The sequence below is a fragment of the Meles meles genome, chromosome 18, assembly GCF_922984935.1.
Source record: "Meles meles chromosome 18, mMelMel3.1 paternal haplotype, whole genome shotgun sequence".
Taxonomy (NCBI): Eukaryota; Metazoa; Chordata; class Mammalia; order Carnivora; family Mustelidae; genus Meles; species Meles meles.
Genome location: NC_060083.1, coordinates 59,186,330 through 59,201,469, shown reverse-complemented (window position 1 = coordinate 59,201,469; position 15,140 = coordinate 59,186,330). Strand labels below are relative to the sequence as shown.

Here is a 15,140-nt window from a genome sequence, read left to right as displayed (position 1 = left end):
AAATTAACTCCACAAGGTCATAACGCAGATGTTCAATCCATTTTGCTGTAGAGATAAGTATCGGTGTTAAGTGACCATGAGAAAAGACACGGGGGGGGGGGGGCGGGGGTAGGGGCACTGCTTCCACTTCAAGAGCCATCCGTGCTCGTTATTTGCTTCCAGTTGGTCCATGTGGAAATCCGGGCTCAACTTTCAAACAGTTCAGTTCCAAGCGACCCATTCTTGGAGCGTCCTAGGACTCAAGACGCGGGGGTTCGAGGGCCTGCGCGCCGCTTGCCTCGGTGCCCTCTGCAGAGGGGCAGGCTGCGGTGTGCGCCGCCTCATGGCAGCAGGCGGCGGCTAGGGGCCCGGACTGCCCGCAGCTCCGCCCCGCCAGCCATCGGGCACTCCCGGAGCTCTCCGCCACCGCCCGATGGGGGGAGGCAGCTCGAGCCTTCCGGAAAGGAAGAATCCTGAGCCCCGACGGGGGCGTGGCTCGTAGGACTCAAACCCGGGGGCGGGGCCGGGCCGGGCGCTCAGGCGCTGCTCCGGCCACCTCTGCGGGGTCCTAGGCGGCGGCGGCGGCGGCGGCGGCGGGCCGTCTTGGGGCAAGATGGCGGCGCCCTGGTGGCGAACCGCGCTGTTTGGAAGTCAGAGGTGGCGGGGCTTCAGCACCTCGGGTGAGGGGTCTGAGGTGGGGGGGCTCGTGGAGGTCCCCGTGTACCCCGAGCCCCGGGGCTCGAGCCAGCGTCCGCGCCTAGCCTCACGTCCCGCTGTCTGCCCGCAGCCGCCCTGAGCCGCCGGACCGCTCCTCTAGGGCCGATGCCCAACGAGGACATCGATGTGAGCAACCTGGAGCGGCTGGAGAAATACCGCAGCTTCGACCGCTACCGGCGCCGGGCGGAGCAGGAGGCGAGGAACCCGCACTGGTGGCGGACCTACCGGGAATACTTCGGGGAGGAGTCAGGTGCGGGGCGACCGGAGCGGGCGCTGTGAGCGCCGGCCTCGCGTCTTGGGGGGCTGGGGAGCCGCCGGCCGCCTCCCCGAGCGCTGGGGAGGGGGTCTGTCAGCGCCCACCTGCGCACCTTGCGCAGTTTAGTCCCAGCAGGATTTTTCACACCTTTTGGTTCCTTTATTTGGAAGATTCCCTTTCCCCGCTGTTAGAGTTCCACCTTACTATACTCCTAAAATCCTTCCCAGATTCCTTCCCCCGCCCCCAGATTCCGTGTTAGAACGTTCTTCTGTGGTCCTAAAATACTGTGTAGCCCTGGCCACACTCTATCCTGACTTTGTTTTCACTGGCCCTCTCCCCATATTGGGATTCCTGAGGACGGGGATCTTGCCTGACTTGACCATATTTGGTCCTTGCGCCCGCATAGTGCTGGGCACATCGGTGTGCAGTTCTTTCCTGAATGAAACTGAAAGCTCTGGGCAAAACGACTCGGGGATCCTGCCCTTGAGCAACCTACTTCCTGAGTCCATCCCTTTGGAAGGCATTTAGGGAGGCAGTTTTATGGTGGTTGAGGACACACGGATGGAATCCACATAGCCTGATTTAAACCCAGATCGGCTTCCCAGGAGTCGATGCTGGCAGGCCAGGTCCAGGGACCTCTAGAGAAGGATCCCTGATGCACGACCGATAAGAATCAAACTCGAGGCAGCAGAAGGTGAAAGCAGAGTTTCTGGAAGGTATAGAAAGAACGCAGGTACAGACAGTGTGTCTGGGAGGTTCAGAAAGGAAAGGAGAGAGCCTCTTCTTTGCTTGGGGCCTGGGGTTTTTATTGAGGATGGTGGTCTGGTGCATATGTCCTCTCAGGCATCCAGGAACCAGTTAGAACAAAGATAAGGGCCCAGGTGTTACTCCCTGGAGCCAGGGAATCTTGGCATTGAGATGTGTAGAGCTGGTTGTCTGGAATAAACATACTGTGGCTTCATGCGGCCATTCTTATCTGCTCCTTCCTTAGATGTTAGCTATTCTAAAGACATCGTTAATTCCTCGTTCCTTACAAGAGGCATCTGTAAAGTGGGGGTGTGGGTCCTAGCAAAAAGAGAAGCAGGAAGGGGTGTGTGGCTGGCTCAGTTGGTAGAACACATACCTCTTGATTTCCGGGCTATGAGTTCAAGCCCCATGTTGGCATAGAGTCTACTTTAAAAAAAAAAAAAAAGAAAAAGCAGGAAAAGGAGCAAAAAGCATATTTTTATGGAGTCCTTCATTTTCTCTATCTCAGAGTGGCATGCCTGAGCTTCAGTTTCCTCAGTGTAAAATAAAATAAGTATCACAAAATTGTTACATTAAAGGTCACAGTCGGGGCGCCTGCGTGGCTTAGCCGTTAAACGTCTGCGTTTGGCTCAGGTCATGATCCCGGAGTCCTGGGATCAAGCCCCACATGGGGCTCCCTGCTTGGCGGGAAGCCTGCTCCTCTCTCTCCCACTCCCCCTGCTTGTATCCCTCTCTCGCTCTCTCTTTCTGTAAATAAATAAAACCTTTAAAAAAAAAAAAAGGCTGTGGTCCATTGAATTTTTTTAGACAAATCCATCTTTGATCAGGGTTCAGTGCATCTTACTTACTGTTACTGTCTAACGTAAACAGAAAAAGTATTGGATCGAAAGTCATCTTGGGCCTTGTTACTCAAAGTGTGTTCTGAGACTAGCAGTACAGACTTTACCTAGGAGCTTGTTAGGAATGCAAAATCAGGCCCTACACTGGCCTGTTGATTCAGAATCTGAATTTTAACATATTTCCCAGATGACTTGTCCGTTAAAGTATGAGAAATGCTTAAGTCTTTTTTTTTTTTTAAGATTTTATTTCTTTGACAGAGAAATCATAAGTAGGCAGAGAGGCAGGCCGAGAGAGAGGGGGAAGCAGGCTCCCTGCTGAGCAGAGAGCCCGAAGCGGGGCTCCATCCCAGGACCCTGAGACCATGACCTGAGCCGGAGGCAGAGCCTTGAGCCACCTAGGTGTCCCTGCTTCCTTAAGTCTTTTTTTTTTTTTTAAGATTTATTTATTTGACAGACAGAGATCACAAGTAGGCAGAGAGGCAGGCAGAGAGAGAGAGAGGAGGAAGCAGGCTCTCCGCTAAGCAGAGAGCCCGATGCGGGGCTTGATCCCAGGACCCTGGGATCATGACCTGAGCTGAAGGCAGAGGCTTTAACCCACTGAGCCACCCAGGCGCCCCTCCTTAAGTCTTTATACCTTCAGCTAATTCTGCCAGGGACTCAGGTGGATGTCCGTGCCCAGGTGTGAACAGGCTTAAAGGTCTTCCCCACCATAATTGAGATGATCATCCATCCACCTGTATAACCCATGACCTAGACAGTGTGACCTGGTTTAGGGATCAGAAAATGCAGTCTCAAGTCTAATCCAGTTGGCTTAGCAGGTGGACCCTGCTCGGGTCTGTGAAGCAGACTGCACAGTATGATTTAGTCTTGTGAATAAAGGGTAGCTTTACCAGCAGAACTTGGGCCAGTGAGGGGACTAGGGAGGACTGGCAGCTTCACTGAGACTTGATCCCACTTTCTCCAACATGTCTTCCCTCTCCAGATCCCAAAGACAAGATTGACATTGGACTGCCCCCACCCAAGGTCTGCCGGACCCAACAGCTGTTGGAGCGGAAACGGGTCCTCCGAGAGCTGCGAGCCAACTCAGAGGAGGAGCGAGCCGCCCGCCTCCGCACAGGTTAGCCCTCCCAGGGGAGGGGCCCCACCATGTCTCTGCCCCCACCGGGCATCCTAACCAGCATCATTGCTTACAGCACGCATCCCGCTGGACGCTGTGCGGGCCGAGTGGGAGAAGACCTGTGGCCCCTACCACAAGCAGCGTCTGGCTGAGTATTATGGCCTCTATCGAGACCTGTTCCACGGTGCCACCTTTGTGCCCCGAGTCCCCCTGCATGTGGCCTATGCCTTGGGTGAGGACGACTTGATGCCTGTGTACCTTGGCAATGAGGTCACGCCAACGGAGGTAACTGCTCTCTCGTCCCCCTCCCCGCACTGGTACAGACACATCTCACCACGGGACCACAGCTCCTTTCTGAAAGCACTTACAGAGGTGGTTTTTATGGTGGTTAAGGGCATAAGCATGGTACCTGTGTAGGCCGGTTTGGGGTTCTGTTCTCCGTCTCCCCCTTTTGGTTTCCTGGTAAACAGCACCACGGTGATTACGAAGGAAGGAATATAAAATGAAAAGAAGAGCCATCTTGGCGTGCTCTGGCCACTAGCCCCTGCCCATTGACCCGGCAGTTCAGATGGAGCGCTGGCCGGGCAACCGTGCGGGTTCCTTCTATGCACTTCTCTTTGCTGACCTGCCCTCTCAAAGGACCATCAAGGGCGTTTGGATCAGAGTGGGCTCTCCCTTCTCCAAAGCTCCCTCAGATTCCTGCCCTCCAGAAGGTCGGCTCATAGCAGCTTGTCTGTCCCTGGTGGGGATGACACCGTCCCTGTTTTCTCCCCATCAGGCCTCCCAGGCCCCGGAGGTGACATATGAGGCAGACAAGGGCTCCATGTGGACACTGTTGCTCACCAACTTGGGTAGGTGTCTGGGGCTCGCCAGGCCGCTGCCTCCCTCACCTCCCAGGAGCCAGTGCTCTGGGGAGCTGGGGGCGGGGCCAGGGCCAAGGGCAGCAGGGCCCAGCAGTGAGTGGGGTCTCTTTGTGTGCAGACGGACACCTGCTGGAGCCAGATGCCGAATACGTCCACTGGCTGGTGTGAGTACCTGGGCGGGGGGAAGGGGTCAGAGACGTGTGAGGAGGCGCTGGCGTGCTGGAAAGAGCTGCACCTGAATGTCAGTCTGGGGATTGGCGGTGGGATTTTGGATTCAACCTCCACCCCATCCCCGCCACCCCCGGGGGTGGCCCGCACTGCTGCTTCCGGATGCTGTCAAGAGCGGTGTAATCCACTGGCTGAAGACAGGTCCGGAAGGAAAGCAGGCAGTAGGCCTTGGCTGTTCTCACAGGCCTCCTGTCTCCCTGAACTCGTCTTCTCATCTGGACATCTAGGGCGATGCCACCCCATGCCTTAGCCGCCCTGCGGGGCTCTGTGACAGTCAGATGGGAGGAGTACAGCGAGAGGCCTCTGGCAGCTGTGGCCGCCCAAGCTGGGCTGCTTCTGTTTTCTCAGTGGCCTTTGGCTCTGGCGCCAGGGTGGTGGAGGTCAGGCGGCTGATCCCAGCTTTGGGACTTCTGGGTGATTGGGGCCTGTGACTGGGAGGCTAGTTTCTGTCATTTTTAATCAACTGAAGTTACTGGTCTGAGCAGAGAGACCCTCGGGGAGTTCTGTGTGGGGCAGGTCAGTGGCCGTCATGGTGTCGTGATGGGCAGACGCTCCCTGACGAACCCCAGAGCCTCCAGGAAACAGAGATGCAGCCCAGAGTCGGTGTGACTCTCCAGCCGGCCCCACTGGCTCCCTGCGGCCTAGTAAACGGTCTGCTAGACCTCACTCTCTCCCTGACCATCTCGAGGACACCCGTCCCCAGCCTCTGAGCCCCTCCTGTTCCCGTCACAAGTTTGGAAGCTATCCAGGGGGTCCCAGAGCTGGGCCTCCTACTTGACTGTCAGATGAAGAGCATTTAGGGTTTGTCCTCCCAGGAAGCGGCGTCAGTCTCTAGGGAATACGCGGATGGAAACTTCCTACTGCCACCTTCCTTGATAACTCATGGATCCTGTTCCTCCCCCAGAACCAATATCCCAGGCAACAGCGTGGCTGAAGGACAGGAGACTTGTCCATACCTGCCCCCCTTCCCTGCCCGCGGCTCCGGCTTCCACCGCTTCGCCTTCCTGCTCTTCAAGCAGGATAAGCCAATTGACTTCTCTGGGGACACCCGGCCCTCACCCTGGTATTCGCCCCCTTCCCACCCCCCAAACACGTTCTATCCCCTCTCGGGCCACCTTCCCAAGGAATGGTCTGTCCTCGGTTCTCTGTCTCTTAACTTGGGCTTGAGGTGGACAGCAGGGTAGTTGTGCTAGGCAGATCCTAAGGGGCTTCTCAGGATTCCCTGTGGGGCTGCAAGAGGGGTGTGGGGCTCTGAGGCCCCATTTCCTGCTCGTAAATGCTCCCCATCTTCTTGCAGCTACCAGCTTGCCCAGCGGACCTTCCATACTTTTGATTTCTACAAGAAGCACCAGGAAGCCATGACACCAGCTGGCCTGGCCCTTTTCCAGTGCCGCTGGGATGATTCGGTCACCCACATCTTCCACCAGCTTCTGGGTAAGGCCCAGTGGGCTGGGGGTGGGGCAGGGGCAGCCGGCCTGAGCTCACAGGCCTCTCCTGACCTGCCAGGGAGAAGTGCCGCTGGCAGGCACAGCACCCCTTGGGTGGACGGGCTGGGCAGCTGCAGGCTAACAGACGAGGGAAAGGGGCTCAGTCCAGCGTCAGTCCACACCCATACCCCCTCTTCCTACAGACATGCGGGAGCCCGTGTTTGAGTTCGTGCGGCCACCCCCTTACCACCCCAAGCAGAAGCGCTTCCCCCACCGGCAGCCCCTGCGCTACCTGGACCGGTACAGGGACAGTCACGAACCCACCTATGGCATCTACTAAGTGGCCAGAGTGCCACCCATCTCAGAAGGCAGACTGGGTCTCTTGGGACCCACCAGCAGGGACAATAAAGACACAGCTCCGCTGGGCCAGGCTGTGGGCTTCTGGGCCCTGCCTGAGGCAGCCCCTTCGTGGCCCCGGGGGGCCAGGGTTTGGGAATGAAAAGAGCTCTCCGGGAGTGGTGGCAGGGGTGGGACATGCGAATAAAGATGGTTTTTACTGTAGCTGGTCTGGGTCTGTGTTCTGGGAGCGCGCCAACCCCATGATGGCTCTGTAATCCTCCGTGGATGGAAAGAGAACTGCCTCCTGCCTCAGGACGTGAGCCCCTCAACTCTGCCTCTGAAGGGTGTCGGGCCCTGAGATCAGGGGGCTGGAGACGGGTCCAGAAGAAAGGCAGTGGGGCTTGGCTGCTCCCAAAAGAGCTTTGCCAGCCCTGAGCATTGGTTTCTTGCTGGATATTCACAGCATGGTTGGTGGCAGGCTCCCGGCGACGGGCTGGGGTGCTCAGAGCAGCAGGTGTGAGACCTCTGGGCACACCCAGAAGCCCCTGTACCCTTCTGTGTGGTTAGAGTGTTTTTTCCTCCTCTCTCTAAGTAGCCAGTCGAGAGGAGACCTACCTTCCCTGTATTACCACACAGAAGACGGAGTGCTGCATTGCCGCGAGAGGGAACCCTGCCTCAACATTAGGCCGGTTGGTTAGAAAAACAAGAATTAATCCTCCGTCAACTCCCTGTGGCCCAGCACACCGCCCCAGGGCAGGTGGGTTAGATGCAGAACCCCTCTCCTCTGCTAATCCTCTATAAAAAGTGAGGTTCCAGGGGCGTCTGGGCGGCTCAGGTTATAATCCTGGGGTCCTGGAATCAAGCCCTGCATTGGGCTCCCTGTTGAGTGGGGCGTCTGCTTCTCCCTCTCCCTCTGGCACACCCCCACCCCTTGTGTGCTCGCTCTCTGCTCTCTTTCCTTCAAATAAAATCTTTAAATAAAAAAAAAAAAGAGGGGCACCTGGCTGGCTCAGTGGGTTAAAGCCTCTGCCTTCGGCTCAGGTCATGATCCCAGGGTCTGGGATCGAGCCCCACCTCGGACTCTCTGCTCAGCGGGGAGCCTGCTTCCTCCTCTCTGCCTGCTTCTCTGCCTACTTGTGATTTGTCTGTCAAGTAAATAAATAAAATCTTTAAATAAATGAAAAGAAAAGTGAGGTCCCAGAACTCCCACCTGCGAACAAGGAAGTCCCCAGCAGGGGGCCCACACGGGAGTGGATTCCAAGAGCAGTTGAACTGTCGGGGGTGCGAAAAAAACACTCTATTGGTCTCCGTGTCGGTGACCAGAAATTTCCACCTCACTGTTTACTTTAAAAGCACCAAAGTTTGGCGTAGCTTAGAGAGAGGAGACACCCCAATCTGGCAGATTGCTGAAACAGCACAAGGAAAAGGGCCGCGGAGCACTTCCTGGCAGGAGAGCGCGCCAAGGAGCTCAGCCGTGCGCCCAGTGCTCTCAGGGACCCAGTGCTCTCAGGAACCGGCGCGACCTCGTGCAGTCTCCTTTCATCGCCGAAACTGCCGGGAAGTAGCTGCTGTTGTCCAGGTTCCCAGATGGGGGGTCCAGAGGGATTGCGTGGGGGGCTTCAGCCAGGAAGAGGCTCTGAAGCCCAACGGGGTTCCCAAAGTTTCTGGTCCCTGAAGGCGGGGGCCGCGCCCCTATACAGGAGCTGCTTAGAGGGTTTGGGGGAAAGGATGGCGCTCCCAGGGTGGGACCACCGACAGGCGGACCCCAACTCCCACCCTGGGGCGGCGTGAGGCTGCAAGGGTGGCTCGGAGCCCGGACGAACGGGAGAAAGTGGGAGTCGCGAGGGCCCAGGTCGGTGGTAGAGGAGGCAACAGCCGCTGGGCTCCAGATAGACGCGCCCTCGCTCCTCCCGCCGGCTCTCGCGAGGACCCGCGCCCCGCGCCGCGCCGCGCCCCGCTGGGCCCGCCGCTCGCCGCCCCGCCCGCCCGACCTCGGAGGCCCCGCCCCTAGCCCCGCCCTCTTTCGGAGGCACCGGCCACCCCCGGCAGAGCAGCGCTGCGGCCTCCGCCATGGCCGCGCCGCGGCTGGAGGACGTGCTGACCTGCTCCATCTGCCTGGGGCTCTACGTGGAGCCGGTGACGCTGCCCTGCGGCCACAACTTCTGCGGGGCCTGCATCGGGGACTGGGGACGCGGCTGCGACAAGGCGTGCCCGGAGTGCCGGAAGCCCTTCCCCGACGGCGCCGAGCTGCGCCGCAATGTGGCGCTCAGCGCCGTGCTCGAGGCGATGCGCGCCGGGCCCGGCCCGGACTCTGCCCCGGCCTCTGGCTCCGCCCTGGGCGCGCGCTGCCCCCGGCACGGGCGGCCGCTCGACCTCTTCTGCCGCACCGAGGCTCGCTGCATATGCAGCGCGTGCACCGTGAACGAGTGTCTCCTCCACGAGCGGGCGCTACTGGACGATGAGCGTCGGGAGCGCGAGGTGACACCGGGGTCCCCTGCCCTGTCTCTCGGCGCCCGGGCTGGGGTGGGCAGCTTCAGCAGGAGGAGGCTTTGGGATGTTTGTGTGTGTTCCCGAATAAAAGGGGAAAACAGGTGCTTGGAATAGAGATTTCGAAGTTGGTGACAGGCCCAGGGTTGCGACCCCAGCACGGAGGGGCTGCAATGGAGTGAAGGAAAGGGCTCTGCAGGCGAGGACGTTGGCGTGTTGGAGGGCGCCCCTGTGGCTTCAGAAGTCACAGAGCGTGGTGATGAGATGTTACCGCTGAGGCTCTGGGCATGCAAGTGGGCAGCGCCGGCCAGCAGGTGACAGCAACGGGGAGGGAGGGAGTGCCAGGTGGTACAAGCAAATGGCACGTGCAGGCTGAAGGGGCATGTGCACGGCCAAGGTGTGAGAGGACAGACGCCCATCCCTGGGGGACAGTCAGGTGGAACCAGGAGATTGCCCCTCCCCACTTCCTGCCTGTGGCGCATTGTACAGTGGGGGAGGCCATGGGCCTGGACAGAGACAGTGGGTCTGGGAAGATCTGACAGCTTTGGCCAGTTTATCAACTTCTCTGTCCTGTGTTCTCATCTGTGAAGTGGGGATCTTGATGGTCCTTGACTCATAAAGAAAGTGGCCTGGAAAAGCAGAAGCAAAACAGGCTCTTGACCAGGGGCTGGGAATGCTGCTTTGTCCTGCTCCCGTAAAAGCACAACATTCTGACCCTCCAGGGTACCGGAGGAGTCACAAAGAGGGGGGAGCTCTTCTCCCCCATGCCCAGAGCTGGGGCTGAGGTCTGGCCGGCCTCCAGGGTACCAGAGGAGTCACAAAGAGGGGCGAGCTCTTCTCCCCCATGCCCAGAGCTGGGGCTGAGGTCTGGCCGGGCGTTTGGAAGAACCCACCCTGGACGTGTGCCACACTGCTCACTGGTCAAATAGCTTCGGTGCTTGGATCTGTTGCCCCTTCCCTGCAAGGCTGCCGAAGCCGGAAGTGCGGCTTCTCTCCATTTACTGCCGGCGGGTAGTGCAGGGTGTTTACAGCCCAGAGACCGTGGGTGCTCTCTCCAGGTTGCTCGGCCTGCAAGAGAACTGGAGGCCAGGTTTAAAGCCCAAGGCCTCTGCTCTGCCTGTTTACCTCCCCGCTCCGGGTTGGGAATGGGCTCTGTCTGGGTCTCCCGGGGACTCGGACCCCGTTCACGCCTGTCGCAGACCAGGGCCGGTCCACTGGTCAGCCTTGCCTGGGGTGGCACGAGGAGGGGATGCCCCACATCCCCTCCTGTTTGTGGATTGAAGGGAGGACTTCACAGCCATCCCTGGTCCCCTCTTGTCACTTGTTTCCCTGGTGGGCCCCCAGGCCCAGCTGAGAGCCACGCTGGGGGTCAGCCAGCAACAGGTGACCCAGGTGGAGAGGCAGCTGGAGGAGCTGCAGCAGCGCAGCAGCCAGATCCAGGTACCAGGCCCGCCGACCTACCCCCTGCATGCTCCGGCTGTGTCCTGTGGGCAGCCCCCAGGCCCTCCCAGGGACGCTGGGTCGTAGTTGTGAGCTGCCTGGAAAACGCCTCCGGGAAGCAGGGAGGGAGAGACTGAGCAGGGTCGGGGGAAAGGTTCCAGGGACGCTGGCTCCCCGCATTCCCACCCCTCAGCCCAGAGGGCAGCCTTGGCCTGGGCCGCCCTAGGCCACCACTGCTTCGCCCACACAGAGCTCGGCCTGCACCCTGGCCTCCATGATCTCGGGCAAGTTCAGCCGCCTGCTGCAGGCCCTGGAGATGCGACGGGCCTTGGCACTGAAGGACATCGAGGTGGCCGAGACCCAGGCACTAGCACAGGCCCAGGATGCAGAACAGCGACTGCGGGGCCACCTGGAGGCCCTGGTTCATTACGACCGCAGGGTCCGGGACCTCCTGGAGCAGCTGGATGACCGCACCTTCCTCCAGGTAGCGGGGACTCAGGGCAGCAGGTTGGGGAGACCAGCGTCCCTGCCCCCAGCCCACAGGCTCACTGCAACTGTCCCTGGGGCTCAGGAATCACAGCTCCTGGCCCCCCCGGCGCCTCTTGGGCCTCTGACTCCTCTGAAGTGGGACGAAGATCAGCAGCTGGCCGGCCTGAAGGAGTCACTGAGCCAGCTGTGTGGCCTCCTCCTGGAGGAGGGGGACCGCCCCAGGGCACCAGCTGAGGCTGCTGATTCGGGTAAGGCTGACCCCACGGCGGGTGGGCTGGGGGGCGGGTCAGAACTCTGCCCCCCAGGACTCCCCCACCCCACCGCTGCCCTAACGCTTCTTTGCCTCCTTAGAGGGCCCAGGTCCCCTGGCACCAGTCCCAAGCGCAGTTTGTCCACTGAGGAGGAAACTCTGGCAGAGTAAGGAGACCGGCATGTGTGTGCATAGACGTGTGTGCATTGTGCGTTCGTGTGTACGCTGTGCGTATGTGTATACGTGTCTGGGAGGGTGCGTGTGTACCTGGGTGGGGGGCACACGCCATGACTGCCCTGCCCGGATGTCTGCCTCGTGCCCATCCCCCTCTGCGCACCTGTGCTAGGAGGACAGCCTCTTACACGTGGACCCAACAGAGCGTGTAAGCAGATTCTGGCCCCGCAAACCCGGGCTTGGTTATGATTCTCCCACTAGTTACCGAGTTAGGTTACCTTGGGGAGGCTCAGTTTTTTTCATCTTTGAAATGAGGCGGCTGCCTGCTGTGGAGACATCGCCCCTGGCTGCACGCCTGACGGCCGTGGGGCTTTGCCCTGGCAGAGCTCCAGTTGCCATCCCTGCCTCTGGGGACGGGACGGTGAAGGCGCACAGGCACCTGCCTGCTCACCTTCCACCGGTCCGTCTGTCCCTGACAGATTACCGCAATCTGACCTTCGACCCGGACAGCGCCAATCGCCACCTCTACGTATCTCGGCAGGACCAGCAGGTAAAGCACCGTCACAAGCCCCGGGACCTGGCTGGGCCAAGCAGCTTCGAGCTCTGGCAGGTGCGGTGCACCCAGAGCTTCCAGAACGGGCGACACTACTGGGAGGTGCGCACATCTAACCACTCGGTGACTCTGGGCGTCGCCTACCCAGACCTGACGCGGCGCAAGCAGGGGCCCCACACAGACAACATCGGGCGCGGGCCGAGCTCCTGGGGGCTCTGTGTTCAGGAGGACAGGGCGCAGGCCTGGCACAACGGGGAGGCCCAGCTCCTCCCAGAGGTGTCGGGGCGGCTCCTGGGCATGGACTTGGACCTGGCTTCTGGCTGCCTCACCTTCTACAGCCTGGAGCCCAGGGCCCAGCGCCTGCATACCTTCCATGCCATCTTCACCCAGCCCCTCTACCCTGTCTTCTGGCTCCTGGAGGGTAGGACTTTGACCCTGTGCCATCAGCCCGAGGCCAGGCTCCCTTCGGAGCTCCTGGAAGAGGCCTCGGAGCCCAGCTGAGGAAGGAATGGGATGGAGCCCTGGGCCAGAAACAGGTGCTGCCATACCTTTGTGCCCAGAAGCTGCCCAGCCTCTAGCTTGGGGACCTGAGGCCACAGCGATAATGGGACCAGCTTTGGGCCAGAAAATCAACTCAGAACTAGGCTGGGCCACTTGGGAAGAGAGGTTGGGAGGGAGCCCCCAACCGGAGTTCACTCTCCAGCATCACTGAAGGACACGGGGACAAGAAAGGGACTAAAACGGGAGGACCCTGCCCAAGCAGAGCCCACTTCTCCATGCTGCTGAGGCGTTCTGAGGCTGACGCAGCGCCCATGGGCTCCTGGTCCTGCAGCAGAGTGCGCGCAGTCAGGCCTCCCCACACGGTGTGGTGCAAATACACACTCCGCGGCCCGCTGGCCTCCCGTGAAGGTGACGTAGATCAAAGGAGTGGGGCGGTGGGCGGGAGGTGGGGGGGGGGGCCCACAAAGCATGGACAATTCCGGGAGAAAACCTAGAGAAAAGTGATTTTTTACTTCCTTCCTCTTTTTTTTTCTTACCATTTTGGTAGATCTTCGTTGCTTTTGTACATCCTTGTGATTGCATTTTAAAAACACTTGTGTTTTTTGCATTTTTTAAATTTAACATACCCATTTTTCACGGTATTAATATTTTCCCCTGAATGATTACCATATAAACAGTCTTTCTTAATGACCGTCAGAATTTATTTCCCTAACACAGGTACCCTCCGCTCTCCAAAAGTTCAAGTTCTGCCGCTTGGCTTTCCTAAAAGACCTGCATTAGCATGGTTCCGGATTTCTTTTGGTTGGTGCGGACAGGTGCCATCGGAGGTCTTTTGTAAAGCAAGGTGGCAGAAGGGCAAACTTGGGCAAGCCAGGGATACTCTCTGCTGTGTGCCCTTTCTGCCTATGAAAGCTCTCATAAGGACACTCTACTTTTGGATTGCTCAGGGGACCCCATATCAGACACGTTGGCATTGTTTTATTTGGGACTGTAAAAATTCCACCACGATGCATATTTCTGAGCAGGAAGCTTCGGCCCTATCTGTGGCTACGTAGGTGGGCTGAGTTCAGTGGAGTTACTCAACAGAAGCAGAAGGGCAGGGGCGCCTGGGTGGCTCAGTGGATTAAGCCGCTGCCTTCAGCTCAGGTCATGATCTCAGGGTCCTGGGATCGAGCCCCGCATCAGGCTCTCTGCTCCGCAGGGAGCCTGCTTCCTCCTCTCTCTCTGCCTGCCTCTCTGCCTACTTGTGATCTCTCTCTCACTGTCAAATAAATAAAATAAAAAAAATTAAAAAAAAAAAAAAAGCAGAAGGGCACCTGGGTGTCTTGGTTTCTGCTTAGGTCATGATGTCAGGTTCTGCTTAAGATCCTTTCGGTCTCTCCCTCCACCCCTCTCCCCTTAAATAAACAAAATCTTCAAAAATAATAATAATGATGAGCACCTGAAGATTCTGTTTTGTATACACATGGTCAAAATGAAGCAACCTTGAGGCAGACAAGCCCTCCCCCTTCCCCTGCCGCCCCTACCAGACGTCTTAGCTGGGCACAGCCTCGGCCCCTGTCCCCATCACCCAGGGTGTGGGGACTAAGTACAGTGATGTGTATAGCGCTGGGCCAGCGCTGGCTTCCTTTGTTTTTGTTTTTCATACTCAGACGATACTTTCCGGACAATCCCTGGACTACGTTTGTTAGTGTGTCTGGAAGTGGGCACTGGGACCTAGAGCAGCTGTAATTCTGTTACTCAGAACACTTCACTTCTTGATCTGGATGGTGGTTACAAGGATGTTGGCTTTACAACTGTTGGTGCTATACGTGCATTTCTACATACTCATGACTAATTATTTTGCAAGAATTTTTTTTAAAGGATAACACATGCAATCCCGTGGCCCCAGCTGTGGCCCCCAGCTGCACGCCCCATCCTGCAGGTGCCTCCGCAGCCTGTGGCTCTCTGTTCAAGGGCGGGGCCAGGCCTCTGGTCAGTACAGCCCGGGCAACAAGCTTGGAGGAGGACTCCGAAGTTGGGGACTCCCCAGACATGAGGAGGGTGCTCTTGCAGTGTGCAGCCTGACCGAGTGACAGTAGACAGTCACCTTGCTGCACAGCTGGGCCGACAGTTGCTGAGAGACCCAGCTGGGGGGGAAGCAGGATTGGGCTGGCCCAGTGGCCAGCATTGCTGGCTCTCGCCATGTACAGATTCTGACCATCACTGCCCCCAACCCACCCCCCGAGCCCAAAGCCCCAGCACGCGTGTGGGACAGGCTGCTCCCACACTCTGAAAGGGGGAGAGAAAGGAAGAGAGCCCCCCCTGCTTCTGTGGTGGGAAGGGTTTGGGGTCTTCATTCTATGATACTACGTTTTATCAGGCCATCAGTCCTTTCCATATCGTTCTGTAGGAATGTTCCTTATTGTGACTGTTGACCTTATTTATGAGATGAGATGCTGCTGGCCTTTTTGTAGGCTGTGCTTTTCAAGTAGGCCTGAGGCAGGCATTTGCAAATTATTGGAAAGCTGCTTCAAATGAAATGCCCTCTATCCACCCAATTCTGCCAGAAGTCTGTCTCCTCTCCAGGAAAAACATATTGGGAGGGGAGAAAAGCATGGATTTTGGGGCGTAACATTTGTGAGGGGGACACATTTGATTAGCCTGTGAATGTTTCCAAAATCTCTGCACCACCCCTCTAGTATCTGGGCTTCTGTGAGGCCGAATCAGGAGGATGGGCACACAGGCACACCCA

The 15,140-nt window shown here is 58.3% G+C and overlaps 2 protein-coding genes across 3 annotated transcripts; both read left to right on the top strand.

Moving 5' to 3' along the window:
- The first annotated feature begins 495 nt into the window (after positions 1-495).
- On the top strand, positions 496-6,726 carry MRPL38 (mitochondrial ribosomal protein L38). The gene is made up of 9 exons (XM_045984782.1): positions 496-659; positions 767-946; positions 3,521-3,655; positions 3,732-3,940; positions 4,434-4,506; positions 4,637-4,682; positions 5,651-5,809; positions 6,044-6,180; positions 6,377-6,726. The coding sequence occupies exons 1-9, from the start codon at positions 593-595 to the stop codon at positions 6,511-6,513; spliced, it is 1,143 nt and encodes a 380-aa protein (XP_045840738.1). The 5' UTR covers positions 496-592; the 3' UTR covers positions 6,514-6,726.
- Positions 6,727-8,465: 1,739 nt separating this feature from the next.
- On the top strand, positions 8,466-13,625 carry TRIM65 (tripartite motif containing 65). Of its 2 annotated transcripts, XM_045986318.1 has the most exons (6): positions 8,466-8,990; positions 10,344-10,439; positions 10,690-10,923; positions 11,011-11,176; positions 11,280-11,345; positions 11,832-13,625. In XM_045986318.1, exons 1-6 carry the CDS (start codon positions 8,583-8,585, stop codon positions 12,404-12,406), a joined length of 1,545 nt encoding a protein of 514 aa, XP_045842274.1. In that variant the 5' UTR covers positions 8,466-8,582; the 3' UTR covers positions 12,407-13,625. The 2 variants fall into 2 exon arrangements, with proteins under 2 accessions (XP_045842274.1, XP_045842275.1); XM_045986319.1 differs by lacking the exon at positions 10,344-10,439.
- The last annotated feature ends 1,515 nt before the right edge of the window (positions 13,626-15,140 follow it).

Excerpts from the sequence above, each read along its gene's own strand:
- MRPL38 (XM_045984782.1), top strand. The coding sequence starts at position 593 with ATGGCGGCGCCCTGGTGGCGAACCGCGCTGTTTGGAAGTCAGAGGTGG. Across the intron at positions 947-3,520 it reads ATACTTCGGGGAGGAGTCAG|ATCCCAAAGACAAGATTGAC; the intron begins GTGCGGGGCGAC and ends TTCCCTCTCCAG. Across the intron at positions 3,941-4,433 it reads ATGAGGTCACGCCAACGGAG|GCCTCCCAGGCCCCGGAGGT; the intron begins GTAACTGCTCTC and ends TCTCCCCATCAG.
- TRIM65 (XM_045986318.1), top strand. The coding sequence starts at position 8,583 with ATGGCCGCGCCGCGGCTGGAGGACGTGCTGACCTGCTCCATCTGCCTG. Across the intron at positions 10,924-11,010 it reads ATGACCGCACCTTCCTCCAG|GAATCACAGCTCCTGGCCCC; the intron begins GTAGCGGGGACT and ends CCTGGGGCTCAG. Across the intron at positions 11,177-11,279 it reads AGCTGAGGCTGCTGATTCGG|AGGGCCCAGGTCCCCTGGCA; the intron begins GTAAGGCTGACC and ends TTGCCTCCTTAG.